At 34.6% G+C, this 17,727-nt stretch overlaps 1 protein-coding gene across 4 annotated transcripts in view; it reads left to right on the plus strand.

The window, feature by feature from the left end:
* The window catches only part of ACSL3 (acyl-CoA synthetase long chain family member 3), an 80,385-nt gene that overhangs the window by 52,291 nt on the left and 10,367 nt on the right, over positions 1 to 17,727 (plus strand). For 3 of the 4 annotated variants that reach the window (XM_077155266.1, XM_077155267.1, XM_077155265.1), the window contains 9 exons: positions 792 to 969; positions 2,216 to 2,325; positions 4,173 to 4,311; positions 6,470 to 6,620; positions 7,754 to 7,877; positions 8,135 to 8,206; positions 9,182 to 9,321; positions 10,423 to 10,595; positions 11,649 to 11,723. In XM_077155266.1, the coding sequence (XP_077011381.1) occupies positions 792 to 969; positions 2,216 to 2,325; positions 4,173 to 4,311; positions 6,470 to 6,620; positions 7,754 to 7,877; positions 8,135 to 8,206; positions 9,182 to 9,321; positions 10,423 to 10,595; positions 11,649 to 11,723 (1,162 nt within the window). The remainder of the gene's footprint in view (positions 1 to 791; positions 970 to 2,215; positions 2,326 to 4,172; positions 4,312 to 6,469; positions 6,621 to 7,753; positions 7,878 to 8,134; positions 8,207 to 9,181; positions 9,322 to 10,422; positions 10,596 to 11,648; positions 11,724 to 17,727) is intronic. The other variant, XM_077155268.1, reaches the window with a different exon arrangement.

A 17,727-nucleotide genomic window follows, 5' to 3' on the forward strand; every position in this document is an offset into this window, starting at 1 on the left:
ATAAAAATTTATGCTCTGATCTAAACTGGAGAAAAGCCATAAGGACAAAAGTATGTTAACCAGCTTTTAAAGGGGATTACGATTAATGCAAGCTTGCTGATACCTGCACTAGCACAAAAAAATAGTAAACACCTAGCGGTGCCAGTGAGCATTTAAGGCTTCAGTAGAGGGACTTTGGATAATGTAACTAAGTCCCCAACAGGTTGAGTAAATACAGACTTGTTTACTTTGTCCAGAGTTAAAGTCAGTAATTCAAATTAAATAGTCATAAATATTTTTCTTGTGTAGGGCCAGTTTCTTTTTGTGATCATATTGTACCACCTGTATTGAAATTAGGAATTCTAAGTTAAATTCTGAGGTAAAGTAAAATTTTGGCATCTGTAGTGCTTGGCACTAGACTAAATTTTAAATTAATACTTAAATCACTTAAATAAATAAAATCTGTAAGTGGATAATGTTAGTACATGACCATATGGCAAATCCTGAATATTTGGGAGGTTGAGTCGGGGCACTTGGCAAATCCTGAATATTTGGGAGGCTGAGTCGGGGCACTTGTTTCGAGTTAAAGATTCAACATATGATTTGAATTGCCATATCACAAAATATTTGAATTAAAAAAAGAATAGACTTTTCAATCCAAACTTACTTTTAAGCTTTTTGTTAGGAAAAAAAAAATTATGAAAATATAAGCTGGTTTGTCATAAAATTTGGACACATCCTGGTTTCTTTCTGTAAATTAATGTTTTGGTTGTATTAAAAGCTGCCTCTGTTTTTTTGTTTTGTTTCATCAGGTTATTCTTGGACACTATAATTGGCTCTCCTATGAAGATGTCTTCATTAGAGCCTTTGATTTTGGAAATGGCTTACAGATGTTGGGTCAGAAACCAAAGACCAACATTGCCATCTTCTGTGAGACCAGGGCTGAGTGGATGATTGCTGCACAAGCGTGTTTTATGTATAATTTTCAGCGTACGTAGGCTTTCTTATTTTGTGGAAGAGTGGGCTTATGTTATCATGGGGGAGGAGATGCTGTTAACTTTGTATGGTAATATTTCACTCTTAAGAGATTATAGTTCTGATGTTCATGGGTATTTTCTTTTCAACTTATATCCAATCAGTGGAGCACTATTTTTCAACAACTTGAATTTTTAGGCCATTTTGGAAAGGAACCTGTTGTGGAGCAAATTGAATTATTGTGGTGAGGATGCTTGAACCAATTTATGGAGCTCTTCCTGTGTCTAGGGAGAACTATGCATAGCTTTTGTGCCCTCCCTGCACTCATGGACCATTGCTCTGCCACCATCTTTCAGGAATCCTTTTTGTTGTGCCATTTCTGTCATTAGTAGCAGTTAATCCCTAAAACACTTTCGTACTTGAATCAAGTTGTTAGGTTAAATCATGAAACTTATAATATTGTAATTATTTGAGTAGTAATCATAGTGGCTCAGTTTGTAAGATAGTTCTGGAAACTTACTGAAGAGGGCCTAGTGCCAAAGAGTGATGGTAAGTATGGACATTGTCTTATCCTTCAGAAAAAACATAAAAGATACATTTACCAAATTTCTTGCTGTAAATGATCCCACATTTTTTTTATAGGCATACCCTCTTGTTTTCACAGATTTGAGTTTACATCATGTTTCTTTTGAGAAGCTTCAAAAGAAATCATTTGATATCTGACTTTAAGTTGGGAAGAAAGCAAATAAAAATGTACATTATTAATATTACATAATTTCTAAATTTCTTAGAATATTTTTCTTTAGATTTTCTATTTTAGAGTAAGCAACAGTATCAGTTTTTTGTACTGTTTTCTTAACATATAATACCTTAAATCTGACATTCATTCTGTATATGTTCTTTTTCTTATTTTAGTAATAAGGAATCAAGAATTAAGACTTTGAAACTTTAGATATCAGTTATAATTCCTTCAGAATAACATCTATAGGTGAAACAAGACAAAATTTTTAAAAATTTAATTTGTAAATGTTAGAAATCTTGTGAAATTAGGAGAGGTAAATAAGCATGTTTTGATTAGTATATTATAACTAAAAAAAACCCAACCAACTCAGCAGTATTTCCTATAGAGTATGGATTTAACAATTTAGGAATCAATATATGCTCCATTCAGATTCTTGTCCCTGTTTTCAGAAAGTATTTCATTACCTTTGGTTGTTCAAATGTTTGAATATTTGACTTGCTTTAATTTTTTCCCCTGTAGTTGTTACATTATATGCTACTCTAGGTGGTCCAGCGATTGTTCATGGATTAAATGAAACAGAGGTCACCAACATCATTACCAGTAAAGAACTCTTGCAAACAAAATTAAAGGTGAAGAATGTATTTATTTTATGACCGTGTCTGACACTTGAGAATTTTAGTGCCATCAGAGTCCTATTATTGATGCGTAGTTCTTTTATGATCCTTTAAATCTTTAATATAGTTGCAAGTTTTTATAATAGCATACTTTATTCCTTTAGAAAAGAAAAAGAGGATTTCATTTATATTTATGTATAAAGAGTCCAGAGAGTTGAATATTAAATGTTAGCAGTTATACTCATCTATTTTCTGTTTTTTTTTACCCCTATTCCCCCTAATAAATAATATAATTTTGAAGGGCTATTTTCAAACTAGTAATTCATTTATTTTGTTTATGAAGCTTTGAGTAATTATCTATTTTCAGAATTTTAAAAGGAAGAAAAGACTTAATAAAACTACAGAAAAAGGGGTTTATTTAGTTACTGGACAACAGCCTGTGAGAACAGGACTGTCTGGGCCTACTCTTTTTTTTAAAACGAATCTATCAGTGAATTCATTCCCCATTCCCTCTTGAAAACAAAGAAAGACTTGGCTACTTTATAGTTCAGGTAGTCTGTCTTTACATGGCCATTTTGGAATGATCTAACTTTGTTGATTAGGATTTTTGCCAGCGATCAGGGTATTCATGGTACATCTGATGCTATAAAATAGTAATTTAAATTCCAGGTCAATCCTTTTCTGTGAAAAAAGTGACATTTGTAGTAACAAAAAACTGCCTTTTTAACCATATTTTAAGTGCATAATTCAGTGACATTATAATGTTGTGCTGCTGTCATTACTACTGTCTATCATTATTAAAACTTTTTTTTATCACCCAGAACTGTAATTCTTTACCCATTAAGGGATGACTTCTCATCTCATTCCTTCCACTCCAGCCCTTGGTAACCTGTAATCTACGCTTTGTGTTTATTTGCTATTTCTTATATGTGAAATCGTACAATAATTGTCCTTTGGTGTCTGGCTTATTTCACTAAACTTGATATTCTCAAGATTATCCATGTTGTAGCATGTATTAGAACTCCATTCCTTTTTATTCCATCACATGTGTATGCCACATTTTGCTTATCCATTTATCTGTTACCGGGTACTTGAGTTGTTTCCACCTTTTGGTTATTACAAGTAATGCTGCACATAAATGTACAAGTGTCTGAGACCTTCTTTCAGTTCTTTTGGCTATATACGTAGAGGAATAGAATTGCCAGGTCAAATCGTAATTTTAAACTTAATTTTTGAACAAGTGCCAAATTGTTTTCCACAGCAGTTATACCATTTTACATTCCCACCAGCAATGCATGAGAGTTGCAGTCATTCATTCATTCATTCACTACTGATTCTGTGGGTTTTCTCACCTACATCGCCCACAGATATACATCCTTACCAACAATTGATAGATTCCAATTTTTTAAAACAATAGCCATCCTATTGGGTGTTTAGTGGTAGCTCTTGTAGCTTTGGTTTGTATTTCTCTAATCTTTAATGATGTTGAGCACCTTTTCTTGGGCTTATTAGCCATTTTTATTTCTTCCTTAGAGAATGTCAGAGTTTTTTTTTGCCCATTTTTAAATTGGGTTGTCTTTTTGTTGTTGAGCTGAATTTATTTATATATATTCTGGATATTAAGTCCTTACCACATATATGACTTCCAAATACTTTGTCTTGTTCTGTAGGTTGTCTTTTCATTTACTTGATAATGTAAGGTGATTTATCTAACGGATTGTTGGGCTTTCCCTTGCTTTTTTTGAGGCGAGAAGTTTCTCTTACTTCATAAATATGATAAACTATTTTGAATGTGTCCTGGGCTATTTACTAAGCTCTTTGATGACGAATGATGAAAATGATGAATGTTTGTGCTTTTCCAGGATATTGTTACTTTAGTTCCACGCCTGCGGCACATTGTCACTGTCGATGGCAAACCACCAACCTGGTCCGAGTTCCCCAAGGGCGTCATCGTACACACCATGGCTGCAGTGCAGGCTCTGGGAGCAAAGGCAAACCTTGGTATGTCTCAGTTTTCTAATTTCCTTATATGTGTTCTGCAGTGAACTTGTTCTCTAGAATTATTTAAAATATTTGATTATATAGGGTTTCGTCACTCTGGATATACTTCCATCTCATCTTTAAAGAAACGTTTATGAAATAGTAGAATCATTGATCTATCAATGTTCTAAAATAGTGTTTATTAGAAATTAATTTAAAATACTTTCTTTTATATTATTCAGTTTTTCTGTCTCCTTTTTCTGATGGTTTTGAGTGGATGGCTTAAAGTTGGTTTTGTAAATATGGCATTAAACTTGCCTTATGTGGTTTACCTGTAGAAATTAACAGATAGCTAGAGAGGCGAAACCAATATTTTCTCCACCTCTACCCTTACCAGGGGGGACAACTTTATCTTCCAACTAGCACACCTAGGCATGGTGACTCTAGAAGTTCGTACTCTCTCTGTTGTTTAGGCATGTCTTGAAAGCTGCTGGGATTTTGGTACTGTATTTCCTCTCTAGCTGGAAACTTAGTAATTGGATGTAGGCATTCAATCAACTTGAATAAATGGGAAGAGGAGCAGATTTTCTTTGACATGAGGTTATATTGTCATTAATTTTGGGCAGATTGGAATTTAGATGCAAATAAAACATTGAAATGAAGATATCGGATGAGCAATGGCATATACAAGTCTCTGCAAAGATAATAGTTCAGAGTTAAGGATGATGTTAAGAAATTTAGAAGCCAGAGACTTTCAGGTTTTAATTACAGCTGTGGGACTAGATGAGATCACCCACGGAATCAGTAGTGAGGGAATGAATGACTTGAAGAAATAATTCTGGAATGCTTACTCTGGACCTCTCTGCCACACAATTGAAATGTTAATAAGGTATGCTAAGTTTCCTGCGAAAGAATACCCACTTCCTCTGCCTTCATTTTTTTCTGCCTGTTTGAAGAGCTTGGATTTGTTTGAAGTGGCAGTTATGATTGGTTGGTTTCATGTTTTTCATTAAAATTTTTGTGCTTAAGGAGAGACATTTGGGTATCTTCATTTTAATGAAAAGGTCGCTATGTTTTGTGGGCTATCTTGTTGAATTTACTTTCTTACGTTCATAAACTGAAATTGGAGATGAAGTCCAGACTATCTTACCCCTAAGAAAGACTGCTTATCAATATTTAATACTTGATTCAAGTTTTAATTCTCTCCACGTTGTGAAGGAATGTTGTTTCAGTATGAATCTTTCTGCTGCAGGAACAGTTTATATTTCTCAAATTTAGAAGTACCACACATAAGGTAGTTCCCAGGTTAATTCAGGCTTCTCAGCCCTATCACGTATGAACCTTTGTATTTCCGCTGTGATGTGTTTGCTCCTGCCCTTAGGCTTGCGCCCTTCGTGATCGTTAGTGGACAACATTGTTTCTAATCCAGAACATTGAATGTAACCAGGTTAATTTCACAGCTGTGAAATAGAGAAAACTTTTGGCAAGTTGTCTAGATACCCTAATCCAAGCCACTCTGACTTCTTTGTTGAATTGCTGGAATAGCCTTTTGTTCCCCTCCTTTTCCCCCTCCTTTTGTGAAGTAGAGTAAGCTGCGTAGCAGCCAACATGATCCACCGTGGTCCTGGCTGAAGACACACATTGCTTTCCATCTTAGCATGAATTCTGCAGTCTTAGTATGGCCTTAGCAGGGCCCTGTGAGACTTGGCCCCACTGCTACTTCAACTTTTTTTCTTGCCAGGCTTCTTCTTGCTTACTCTGTTCCTACCATGCTTCTTGCTGATTACATATGCCAGGCTCCTTCCTACCTTATGCCTTAGCACTTGCTTATTTCCTACTTAGAACATTTTTCTCCCAAATCCAGGGTTTTCATGGCTTCATTCCTCACTTTTTTCTGGACTGCTGAAATTTCAAGTCCATGAATAACCTTCCTTGACTTTGCCATCTAACTAGCATCTACTCCCACCTTTTCTTGCTTAATTTCTCTTCATAGCTCTTACTACATTATAGATAGATCTGCTTTTCCCAGTACAATATGTTCCTTATGTGCAGGGATTTTATCTGTCTTGTTGACCCCTGAATGAGTACAATGATCAGATATTTAGTTGAGTTAATAGGTATGAATTAGTGATATGGCTGAATTTCTCAGAATTGTGTTGTTTTTCTTTCTCTAATACAGAAAACAAAACTCACAGCAAACCAGCGCCTTCAGATATTGCAGTGATCATGTACACGAGTGGATCCACAGGGCTTCCAAAGGGAGTCATGATCTCACATAGTAACATTGTTGCTGGTATAACGGGGATGGCAGAAAGGATTCCAGGACTGGGGTATGTTATGGGAAGTTCATGCTGAGTAGTTTTATATTTATATGTGTTGCTATATTAACATTTTGTCATATATAGTTAACTCCTTCAGGGTCTAAGTAGGCATTTCCTTGAAAGATGTTAACATTAAATTGAAGTAGTTGCAGTTATATGTTTTCAAACTTTAGTTTTTGGATATTGTTATTAAAATTTACTTTTTACAGGGCAGTACAGCAGTGGCTCAGTGGCAGAGTTCTCGCCTGCCATGCTGGAGACCCGGATTCTATTCCTGGAGCCTGCCCATGCCAAAAATATATATATATATTTTTTTTTACTTTAAAATTTGCAAATTTTAAATGACTGTATAGTTGTAAATCTCTTTATCTAAATTATTTTCATCAGTTGGTATTGTTCCCATTGTAGCCATTTTTATACTTAAATATATTTTCATTTAGGTGATCAAATAATTTAATATATCCAAGAAATATTTATTGACCTTTGGTGGACACAATCTCTGGTTTCTCTCTCCCCTCTCCCCTCCCTCCTCTTAAATCATATGCACACACTCAAACACATTGTTATACGCATTTTTCTTATATGTGGACATGTAATTTATTTGAAGATATAATCATTCATAACAGTGTTCAAAACAGGAATCTGTTCCTGACAGGTGTGGATTCTGTTTGAACTCTTCTGGTTAGTAGCGCGCTAGCCCCAAAGACATTTTCATCTTTGGATGATTTATTCTGTTCTTCAGAAGAGCCCCTCACCCCCCAGCCCTCACCAGCCCGTTTCTTCTGCTTTGGTATTTTGCATTTGCAACACTCTTAGTTACTGGATGCCTTCATGCAGTCCTGAGAACTCTGCACATAGAGCTCACTTACCCACTTCCTTAGAGTGGATACTAACTCAGTTTTTTGTTGAGATATAGTTCATTTTTCCCTATTCCCCCTTCCTCCATACACACAAACACGCACACACTCAGCACTAAAGCACATTCATATATATACTCATAGACCCTTAGGAACTCTGTGTGCCTGTTCAGTCTGTTTGACTAGGGCCTGTCATTAGTCCTAACTTGCTCTCCGTTAGTCAATCTGCTTCACTGCCAGATAGGGCATCTGACCTTTACATATGTTATCTCTCTTTTCTTTTAGAGAAGAAGATGTATATATCGGATACTTGCCTCTAGCCCATGTTCTGGAATTAAGTGCGGAGCTTGTTTGTCTTTCTCATGGATGCCGCATTGGCTACTCTTCGCCACAGACATTAGCAGATCAGGTAAATTAAAAATCTGTGACTTGAGGTACTTAGACAGTCATGATTATTTTTAACATTGTTTCTGTAAGTGTGAGATATATATTAAAAATGACAACTTGTTTTAAAAGAAGCACTTGCCTTTTAAGTGCTTGTTAAGATATGAGTCAGTTAAAATGATGAATTAATAGGCTTTTTGATCTAACAATTCCATCAGATATTTAAAATAAGGATCACTTTATATGGCCTGGTTTTTGTTTTTGTTTTTCCTTTCTTTGTAGTCTTCCAAAATAAAAAAAGGAAGCAAAGGGGATACATCTGTGTTGAAACCAACACTGATGGCAGCTGTTCCGGTAAGAATTGGCCATTATTTAATACTGAGTACTAAAGAAGTGTTATCTGCTGCAGAACCTTCTTAGTTCAGGTGGAAAGGCTATTGTTGTCAAGGTGCTTGATGCGGGATTTATTTCTTATTGGTTATCAGGATTGCCTTAAGCCCTTCAGGATTTATTTAATATTGCTTGTATCTATTTTTCTCTTATTTCCTAAACATCCAACATCATTTCAGCTTTCATATGATACTATCAACTCCTTTCTCAGTGTAGTTTCTTGTTATAATCATTTTGTGATAGCTGTTTGCTGATGTGTAGAAGAAATCTTAAACCAGCAGGAGACAGGAGGAAGTTTGAGATCACCTCCCTCTAAGTAAACTGGATGATTACCTCCTGAGTCCTCAGGGAAAACCTTGCCTAGACAATAAACAAAATGATGAGAAGCTTATGCAACTTTGAATTATCTCAGGCAGGCTCTACATCCTAATATAACATGTAGGATGAGGAGAGCTTGGGAATAAAATCAGAAAAAATGGAAAGCCACGATTTTGTCTCCTCCAAATATAGATTCCATTTCATTTTTAGTATAGAATAAATAAGATAAATGAGCAAAGTAATATAAAGTTAATAATGGCATATTCCTGCCCTATTTTATTTCTGTTTATTTGTTACTATTCATAGTAGTATCTGGGTAATTTTTTTCCATAGTCCTCTTTTTTTTTTCCATTTACTTTATTTTTTATTGATGTAGCTTATATATTCACATATCATGTAATCATCCAAAATGTGCAATCAGTGGTTCACAATATTACCGTATACTGTGCATTTATCATCCAGAGTCTTCATTTTTAAACCAATGTGGCTTTATTTTAAAAGTTTGGTCTTGATGGAATCTATCTTTTTGAAAAATGGCTTAATATCAATAGAAATATAAATCTTACGTTAGAATTTGAAGATGTATGGCAACTCTATATTAATTCATTGTTGTATATTAAGGAAATCATGGATCGGATCTATAAAAATGTCATGAATAAAGTGAATGAAATGAGTAGTTTTCAGCGTAATCTGTTTATTCTGGCCTATAATTACAAAATGGAACAGATTTCAAAAGGATATAGTACGCCACTGTGTGACAGGTAAGTAACGGGTTTCTCTCGGTCCCTTCCTTGATACTTTAACCATTTAATTTGCATTAATAGCCCATTTAATTGAGGTGTATTTGTAAGAAATTTATTAAAAAAGCCAAAGGGGCTCTGTAAAAACCCATCATGCATAAGAAAACAGGCAGTTTCCTATACAGTTTTACTGTATCTAATAAGATGCCCATATCTTCTATGGCCACTTCTTCTTCTCTTTGCTTTTAAATTTATTTCAGTTGAACATTAAAATGGCAACCCAATATGATAAAATGTTTTGTATTTAAAGTTTTAAATAACCAGTTTTACCCCATATCTTTTAATTTTGTGCTGTTAATGTATATTAAATTAATAAATTTATTAATAAAAGCTTGTTAGGCGGAAACATTAATAAATTTAATATAAAATAGTTTATCTATTTAGTGAGATACAATCTGCCTTGGAAAGTTATTGATATCACTTTTAAATGATTGCCACTTGCTCTTTGACTTCTTCAAAATTAAAATACAAAACAAAACAAAAAACCACGAAACATTTTTCAGAAACAACTAGATCAATTGGGTGTTTAAATTGTTTTTCTAATTGCTTGTCATTTATCAGATTTTTAAACAAACACATTAAAACTTGAATTACTGATGTTTTAAAAAAAGCTAATTGCTAGATACAAATATGTACGCATTTCTAACAAAATAAGCTAAAGCAGAAGATTAATTTGATTATAATATTATATGAAGTAACAATAGGATGGTTCAATATTAATGTTATATATTATATAATAGATTATTTTATATAATTTTATATAATATTATAAAGCTAATTGCCCTGGCTTTAAGCAAGAGTTCTTCATTGCTATACAAAATTAAACCTGAAAACATTGAACTCAAATATTGCTTGAAAAGTTCTTAAAAGGAAATCACATATTCTTTATCTGGTTGAACTATTAAAAATTAAGATTTAAGTAGAGAGTCGAAAGACTCTCCTGAATTGGATGGGTCAGTTAACCTCAAAATCTCATATATCAAAATTGGGAGATTAGTCTGAATGATTTGGAGAATTCCTTTCAACTTTAAAATTCTATGATTCTGTGATTAATTTTTTTAGCTTTGTATTCTGGAAAGTACGAAGCTTGTTAGGCGGAAACATTCGGCTTCTGTTGTGTGGAGGTGCTCCACTTTCTGCAGCCACACAGCGATTCATGAATATCTGTTTTTGCTGTTCGGTTGGTCAGGGGTATGGACTCACTGAATCTGCTGGAGCTGGAACAATTACAGAAGGTTAGTGTTGTCCGTCTGTGGAAGGGAGTGTACAGCAAAGCCTGGATTATTATTGTCATCAACTTTTAGAATGTTTTAGGTACCCGTATAGTTATTGGCCATATTAAAAATTCATCTGGAGGGATTTTTTCATGTTAATATATGGTTTTAAAAACCCACCAACATTCCAAAAAGGAGTTTTAAACAGTAGCAAGTATTGTATTGTATACATTTATTTTCTGATATGAATTATTAATTTTTTTTTAATGTGGGAAAATAAACGTGCTTTTGTCATTTCTTTAAGTCTATATATTAAGGCCTAGATTCAGAGATGGAGTTCTGTGTATGTATAGAGAGAAACTAGATTCAGATCGAAAAGAGAATGAAGTTACTGGAATTTATCTTGGTGATGTGATTGAGAAGGTGATCACTACACATAAATTCCACAGTCTCTCCTATGTGGATTTAAATAGGGTGTGATACATAAGATGATGCAGAAGTCTTGCTTTGAAATAGTTTACATGGGTGAAGATTGGAGAGGTTATTTGTACTGCAAAGCTGTCAAATAAGAAAATGAAATTTGTATACTGCAAAGCTGTCAAATGATAAGGAAATTAAATCAGTATAAATCTTTGTACTTCATTATCCTTAAGATAGCAGTTACGAACTCAGAAACTAGGCTGCTGCTTAAATGAGCAAAGTGGACCTGGTGTACAGAAATGTGATGGGCAAGGTTTGTGGGGAGTTGAAACAGTCATGTCCTATCTAATGGGAGCCCTCAGTTGTTGCTTTGTTGGAAGTGCGGGCCTATTGTTGCTGGAGATTTCAGGCATAGATGTAAAATATCTTAATTTTTAAATGGCAATACCTAACTCAGATTAAAAAAAACAAAACAATGTGGGCCAAATAGAAAGCCGAGACAGGCCACACAGCCTGTGGTTCGCTAGTTTGTGACATTTCCCTTGAAGCTTTCTCTGGGGATATCTTAAGTTTTGAGATAAACCATAAGTTTTGGTAATTTGGAAATGGAATAAATTTAGTAATTACTGTTTTCAAATACTTTCCCCCTCTTAGTGTGGGACTACAATACTGGCAGAGTGGGAGCACCATTAGTTTGCTGTGAAATCAAGTTAAAGAACTGGGAAGAAGGTAATAAACTATTTTCAACCACAGAGCATTGATCTGTAACTAAAATTAGAATTCTGCTTTATTTTCTTCCTTATTTTAGGACTGTATGAATGCATTTATTTTGCTTGTTTCAAAGGTAGTTTTGAAGAATTAGAACTGTTTTAATTTTGCTTACTATTTTATTACTTTAATGCAAGTAAAAATTAATGACATATTGGAGAAAAGTGCTAAATAAATAATGTAAGTAAATTAGGAGTGATACTTTTGTAGATACAAAAGCATAATGTTCTGTGAAACTGAGGATTTTTACATGTTTTTTTTCCCTTTCTTTGTATCTTTTTCCTGAGGGTTTCAACCCAGACTTAATAGAAGGAAATTTCACTATAATTCAAAAAAAGTTTGTTACTTATGCTGTTTATCTAATTAAATACCAGTTACTTTTTTTTTGCATGGGCAGGCACTGGGAATTGAACCCAGGTCTCCAGCATGGCAGGCGAGAACTGTACCACTGAGCCACCATGGCCCGCCCTACCAGTTACTTTTTAAAAAGTTCATTTGATCATCTTCTTTTTTTTTTAATTGTGAAAAATAACATATGGACAAAACAATAAATTTCAAAACTCACAACCATTAGTTAAAGAATACATTTCAAGAGTCTGGTATTTATTACAATTCCATAATTTTAGGTTTTTCCTTCTAGCTGCTCTAAGACGCTGAAAACGAAAAGAAATATCAATATAATGATTCAACAGTCATACTCACTTGTTAAATGCTATCTTCTCTGTAATAACATCACCTTCTCATTAGATCTTTCTCCCACTCTTTAGGAGTATTTAGGCTATGCACGTTTTTTTTGTTTGTTTTTTTTAAGTGTTCAGCCACATCTATTTTAATTCTTTTATTCCTTCTGGATCGAGCAGTCTCTTTTTAATGCTGATTTTGTCTTGTTGTTTTCGTTTTTGCATTTTAATATGTTAAATAATTTTATTAATTAAAAAAATTAACACAACATTTAGAAATCATTCCATTCGACATATACAATCAGTAATTCTTAATATCATCACATAGATGCATATTCATCATTTCTTAGTACATTTGCATCGATTTAGAAAAAGAAATAGAAAGACAACAGAAAAAGAAATAAAACGATAATAGAGAAAAAAAAACTATACCTCAGATGCAGCTTCATTCAGTGTTTTAACATAATTACATTACAATTAGGTAGTATTGTGCTGTCCATTTCTGAGTTTTTGTATCCAGTCTTGTTGCACAGTCTGTATCCCTTCAGCTCCAGTTACCCATTATCTTACCCTATTTCTATCTCCTGATGGTCTCTGTTACCAATGACATATTCCAAGTTTATTCTCTAATGTCAGTTCACATCAGTGGGACCATGCAGTATTTGTCCTTTAGTTTTTGGCTAGTCTCACTCAGCATAATGTTCTCTAGGTCCATCCATGTTATTACATGCTTCATAAGTTTATTCTGTCTTAAAGCTGCATAATATTCCATCGTATGTATATACCACAGTTTGTTTAGCCACTCGTCTGTTGATGGACATTTTGGCTGTTTCCATCTCTTTGCAATTGTAAATAATGCTGCTATAAACATCGGTGTGCAAATGTCCGTTTGTGTCTTTGCCCTTAAGTCCTCTGAGTAGATACCTAGCAATGGTATTGTTGGGTCGTATGGCAATTCTATATTCAGCTTTTTGAGGAACCGCCAAACTGCCTTCCACAGTGGTTGCACCATTTGACATTCCCACCAATAGTGGATAAGTGTGCCTCTTTCTCCACATCCTCTCCAGCACTTGTCATTCTCTGTTTTGTTGGTAATGGCCATTCTGGTGGGTGTGAGATGATATCTCATTGTGGTTTTGATTTGCATTTCTGTAATAGCCAGGGACATTGAGCATCCCTTCATGTGCCTTTTGGCCATTTGTATTTCCTCTTCTGAGAGGTGTCTGTTCAAGTCTTTTTCCCATTTTGTAATTGGGTTGGCTGTCTTTTTGTTGTTGAGTTGAACAATCTCTTTATAAATTCTGGATACTAGACCTTTATCTGATATGTCATTTCCAAATATTGTCTCCCATTGTGTAGGCTGTCTTTCTACTTTCTTGATGAAGTTCTTTGATGCACAAAAGTGTTTAATTTTGAGGAGCTCCCATTTATTTATTTCTTTCTTCAGTGCTCTTGCTTTAGGTTTAAGGTCCATAAAACCGCCTCCAATTGTAAGATTCATAAGATATCTCCTTACATTTTCCTCTAACTGTTTTATGGTCTTAGACCTAATGTTTAGATCTTTGATCCATTTTGAGTTAACTTTTGTATGGGGTGTGAGATATGGGTCCTCTTTCATTCTTTTGCATATGGATATCCAGTTCTCTAGGCACCATTTATTGAAGAGACTGTTCTGTCCCAGGTGAGTTGGCTTGACTGCCTTATCAAAGATCAAATGTCGATAGATGAGAGGGTCTATATCTGAGCACTCTATTTGATTTCATTGGTCGATATATCTGTCTTTATGCCAGTACCATGCTGTTTTGACCACTGTGGCACTTCATAATATGCACTTCATAATATGCCTTAAAGTCAGGCAGCGTGAGACCTCCAGCTTCGTTATTTTTCCTCAAGATACTTTTAGCAGTTCGGGGCACCCTTCCCTTCCAGATAAATTTGCTTATTGGTTTTTCTATTTCTGAAAAATAAGTTGGGATTTTGAGTGGTATTGCATTGAATCTGTAAATCAATTTAGGTAGAATTGACATCTTAACTATATTTAGTCTTCCAATCCATGAACACGGTATGCCCTTCCATCTATTTAGGTCTTCTGTGATTTCTTTTAACGGTTTTTTTGTAGTTTTCTTTGTGTAGGTCTTTTGTCTCTTTAGTTAAATTTATTCCTAAGTATTTTATTCTTTTAGTTGCAGTTGTAAATGGAATTCGTTTCTTGATTTCCCCCTCAGCTTGTTCATTGCTAGTGTATAGAAACACTACAGATTTTTGAATGTTGATCTTATAACCTGCTACTTTGCTGTACTCATTTACTAGCTCTAGTAGTTTTGTTGTGGATTTTTCAGGGTTTTCGGCGTATAGTATCATATCATCTGCAAACAATGATAGTTTTACTTCTTCCTTTTCAATTTTGATGCCTTGTGTTTCTTTTTCTTGTCTAATTGCTCTGGCTAGAACTTCCAACACAATGTTGAATAATAGTGGTGATAGTGGACATCCTTGTCTTGTTCCTGATCTTAGGGGGAAAGTTTTCAATTTTTCCCCATTGAGGATGATATTAGCTGTGGGTTTTTCATACATTCCCTCTATCATTTTAAGGAAGTTCCCTTGTATTCCTATCCTTTGAAGCATTTTCAACAGGAAAGGATGTTGAATCTTGTCAAATGCCTTCTCTGCATCAATTGAGATGATCATGTGATTTTTCTGCTTTAATTTGTTGATATGGTGTATTACATTAATTGATTTTCTTATGTTGAACCATCCTTGCATACCTGGGATGAATCCTACTTGGTCATAATGTATAATTCTTTTAATGTGTTGCTGGATTCGATTTGCTAGAATTTTGTTGAGGATTTTTGCATCTATATTCATCAGAGAGATTGGTCTGTAGTTTTCTTTTTTTTGTAATATCTTTGCCTGGTTTTGGTATGAGGGTGATGTTGGCTTCATAGAATGAATTAGGTAGCTTTCCCTCCACTTCAATTTTTTTGAAGAGTTTGAGGAGAGTTGGTACTAATTCTTTCTGGAATGTTTGGTAGAATTCACATGTGAAGCCGTCTGGTCCTGGACTTTTCTTTTTGGGAAGCTTTTGAATGACTGATTCAGTTTCTTTGCTTGTGATTGGTTTGTTGAGGTCATCTATTTCTTCTTGAGTCAAAGTTGGTTGTTCATGCCTTTCTAGGAACTTGTCCATTTCATCTACATTGTTGTATTTATTAGCGTAAAGTTGTTCATAGTATCCTGTTATTACCTCCTTTATTTCTGTGAGGTCAGTGATTATGTCTCCTCTTCCATTTCTGATATTATTTATTTGCGTCCTCTCTCTTCTTCTTTTTGTCAATCTTGCTAAGGGTGCATCAATCTTGTTGATTTTCTCATAGAACCAGCTTCTGGTCTTATTGATTTTCTCTGTTGTTTTTGTGTTCTCAATTTCATTTATTTCTGCTCTAATCTTTGTTATTTCTTTCCTTTTGCTTGCTTTGGGGTTAGTTTGCTGTTCTTTCTCCAGTTCTTCCAAGTGGACAGTTAATTCCCGAATTTTTGCCCTTTCTTCTTTTTTGATATAGGCATTTAGGGCAATAAATTTCCCTCTTAGCACTGCCTTTGCTGCATCCCACAGGTTTTGATATGTTGTGTTTTCATTTTCATTCGCCTCGAGATATTTACTAATTTCTGTTGTAATTTCTTCCTTGACCCACTGGTTGTTTAAGAGTGTGTTGTTGAGCCTCCACGTATTTGTGAATTTTCTGGCACTCTGCCTATTATTGATTTCCAGCTTTATTCCTTTATGATCTGAGAAAGTGTTGTGTATGATTTCAGTCTTTTTAAATTTGTTGAGACTTGCTTTGTGACCAAGCATATGGTCTATCTTTGAGAATGATCCATGAGCACTTGAGAAAAAGGTGTATCCTGCTGTTGTGGGATGTAATGTCCTATAAATGTCTGTTAAGTCTAGCTCATTTATTGTAATATTCAGATTCTCTGTTTCTTTATTGATCCTCTGTCTAGATGTTCTGTCCATTGATGAGAGTGGGGAATTGAAGTCTCCAGCTATTACGGTAGATGTGGCTATTTCCCTTTTCAGTATTTGTAGTGTATTCCTCACGTATTTTGGGGCATTCTGATTCAGTGCGTAAATATTTATGATTGTTATGTCTTCTTGTTTAATTGTTCCTTTTATTAGTAGATAGTATCCTTCTTTGTCTCTTTTAACTGTTTTACATTTGAAGTCTAATTTGTTGGATATTAGTGTAGCTACTCCTGCTCTTTTCTGGTTGTTATTTGGATGAAATATCTTTTCCCAGCCTTTCACTTTCAACGTATGTTTATCTTTGGGTCTAAGATGTGTTTCCTGTAGACAGCATATAGAAGGATCCTGTTTTTTAATCCATTCTGCCATTCTGTGTCTTTTGATTGGGGAATTCAGTCCATTAACATTTAGAGTTATTACTGTTTGGGTAATACTTTCCTCTACCATTTTGCCTTTTGTATTATATATATCATATCTAATTTTCCTTCTTTCTACACTCTTCTCCACACCTCTCTCTTCTGTCTTTTCGTATCTGACTCTAGTGCTCCCTTTCGTATTTCTTGCAGAGCTGGTCTCTTGGTCACAAATTCTCTCAGTGACTTTTTGTCTGAAAATGTTTTAATTTCTCCCTCATTTTTGAAGGACAATTTTGCTGGATATAGAAGTCTTGGTTGGCAGTTTTTCTCTTTTAGTAATTTAAATATATCATCCCACTGTCTTGCCTCCATGGTTTCTACTGAGAAATCTACACATAGTCTTATTGGGTTTCCCTTGTATGTGATGGATTGTTTTTCTCTTGCTGCTTTCAAGATCCTCTCTTTCTCTTTGACCTCTGACATTCTAACTAGTAAGTGTCTTGGAGAACGCCTATTTGGATCTATTCTCTTTGGGGTGTGCTGCACATCTTGGATCTGTAATTTTAGGTCTTTCATAAGAGTTGGGAAATTTTCAGTGATAATTTCTTCCATTAGTTTTTCTCCTCCTCTTCCCTTCTCTTCTCCTTCCGGGACACCCACAACACGTATATTTGTGCGCTTCATATTATCATTCAATTCCCTGAGCCCCTGCTCAAATTTTTCCGTTCTTTTCCCTATAGTTTCTGTTTCTTTTTGGATTTCAGATGTTCCATCCTCCAGTTCACTAATCCTAACCTCTGTCTCTTGAAATCTACCATTGTAGGTTTCCATTGTTTTTTTCATCTCTTCTACTGTATCTTTCATTCCCATAAGTTCTGTGATTTGTTTTTTCAGACTTTCCATTT

This window comes from Tamandua tetradactyla, chromosome 3 (genome assembly GCF_023851605.1).
Source record: "Tamandua tetradactyla isolate mTamTet1 chromosome 3, mTamTet1.pri, whole genome shotgun sequence".
NCBI classification, from domain to species: Eukaryota; Metazoa; Chordata; class Mammalia; order Pilosa; family Myrmecophagidae; genus Tamandua; species Tamandua tetradactyla.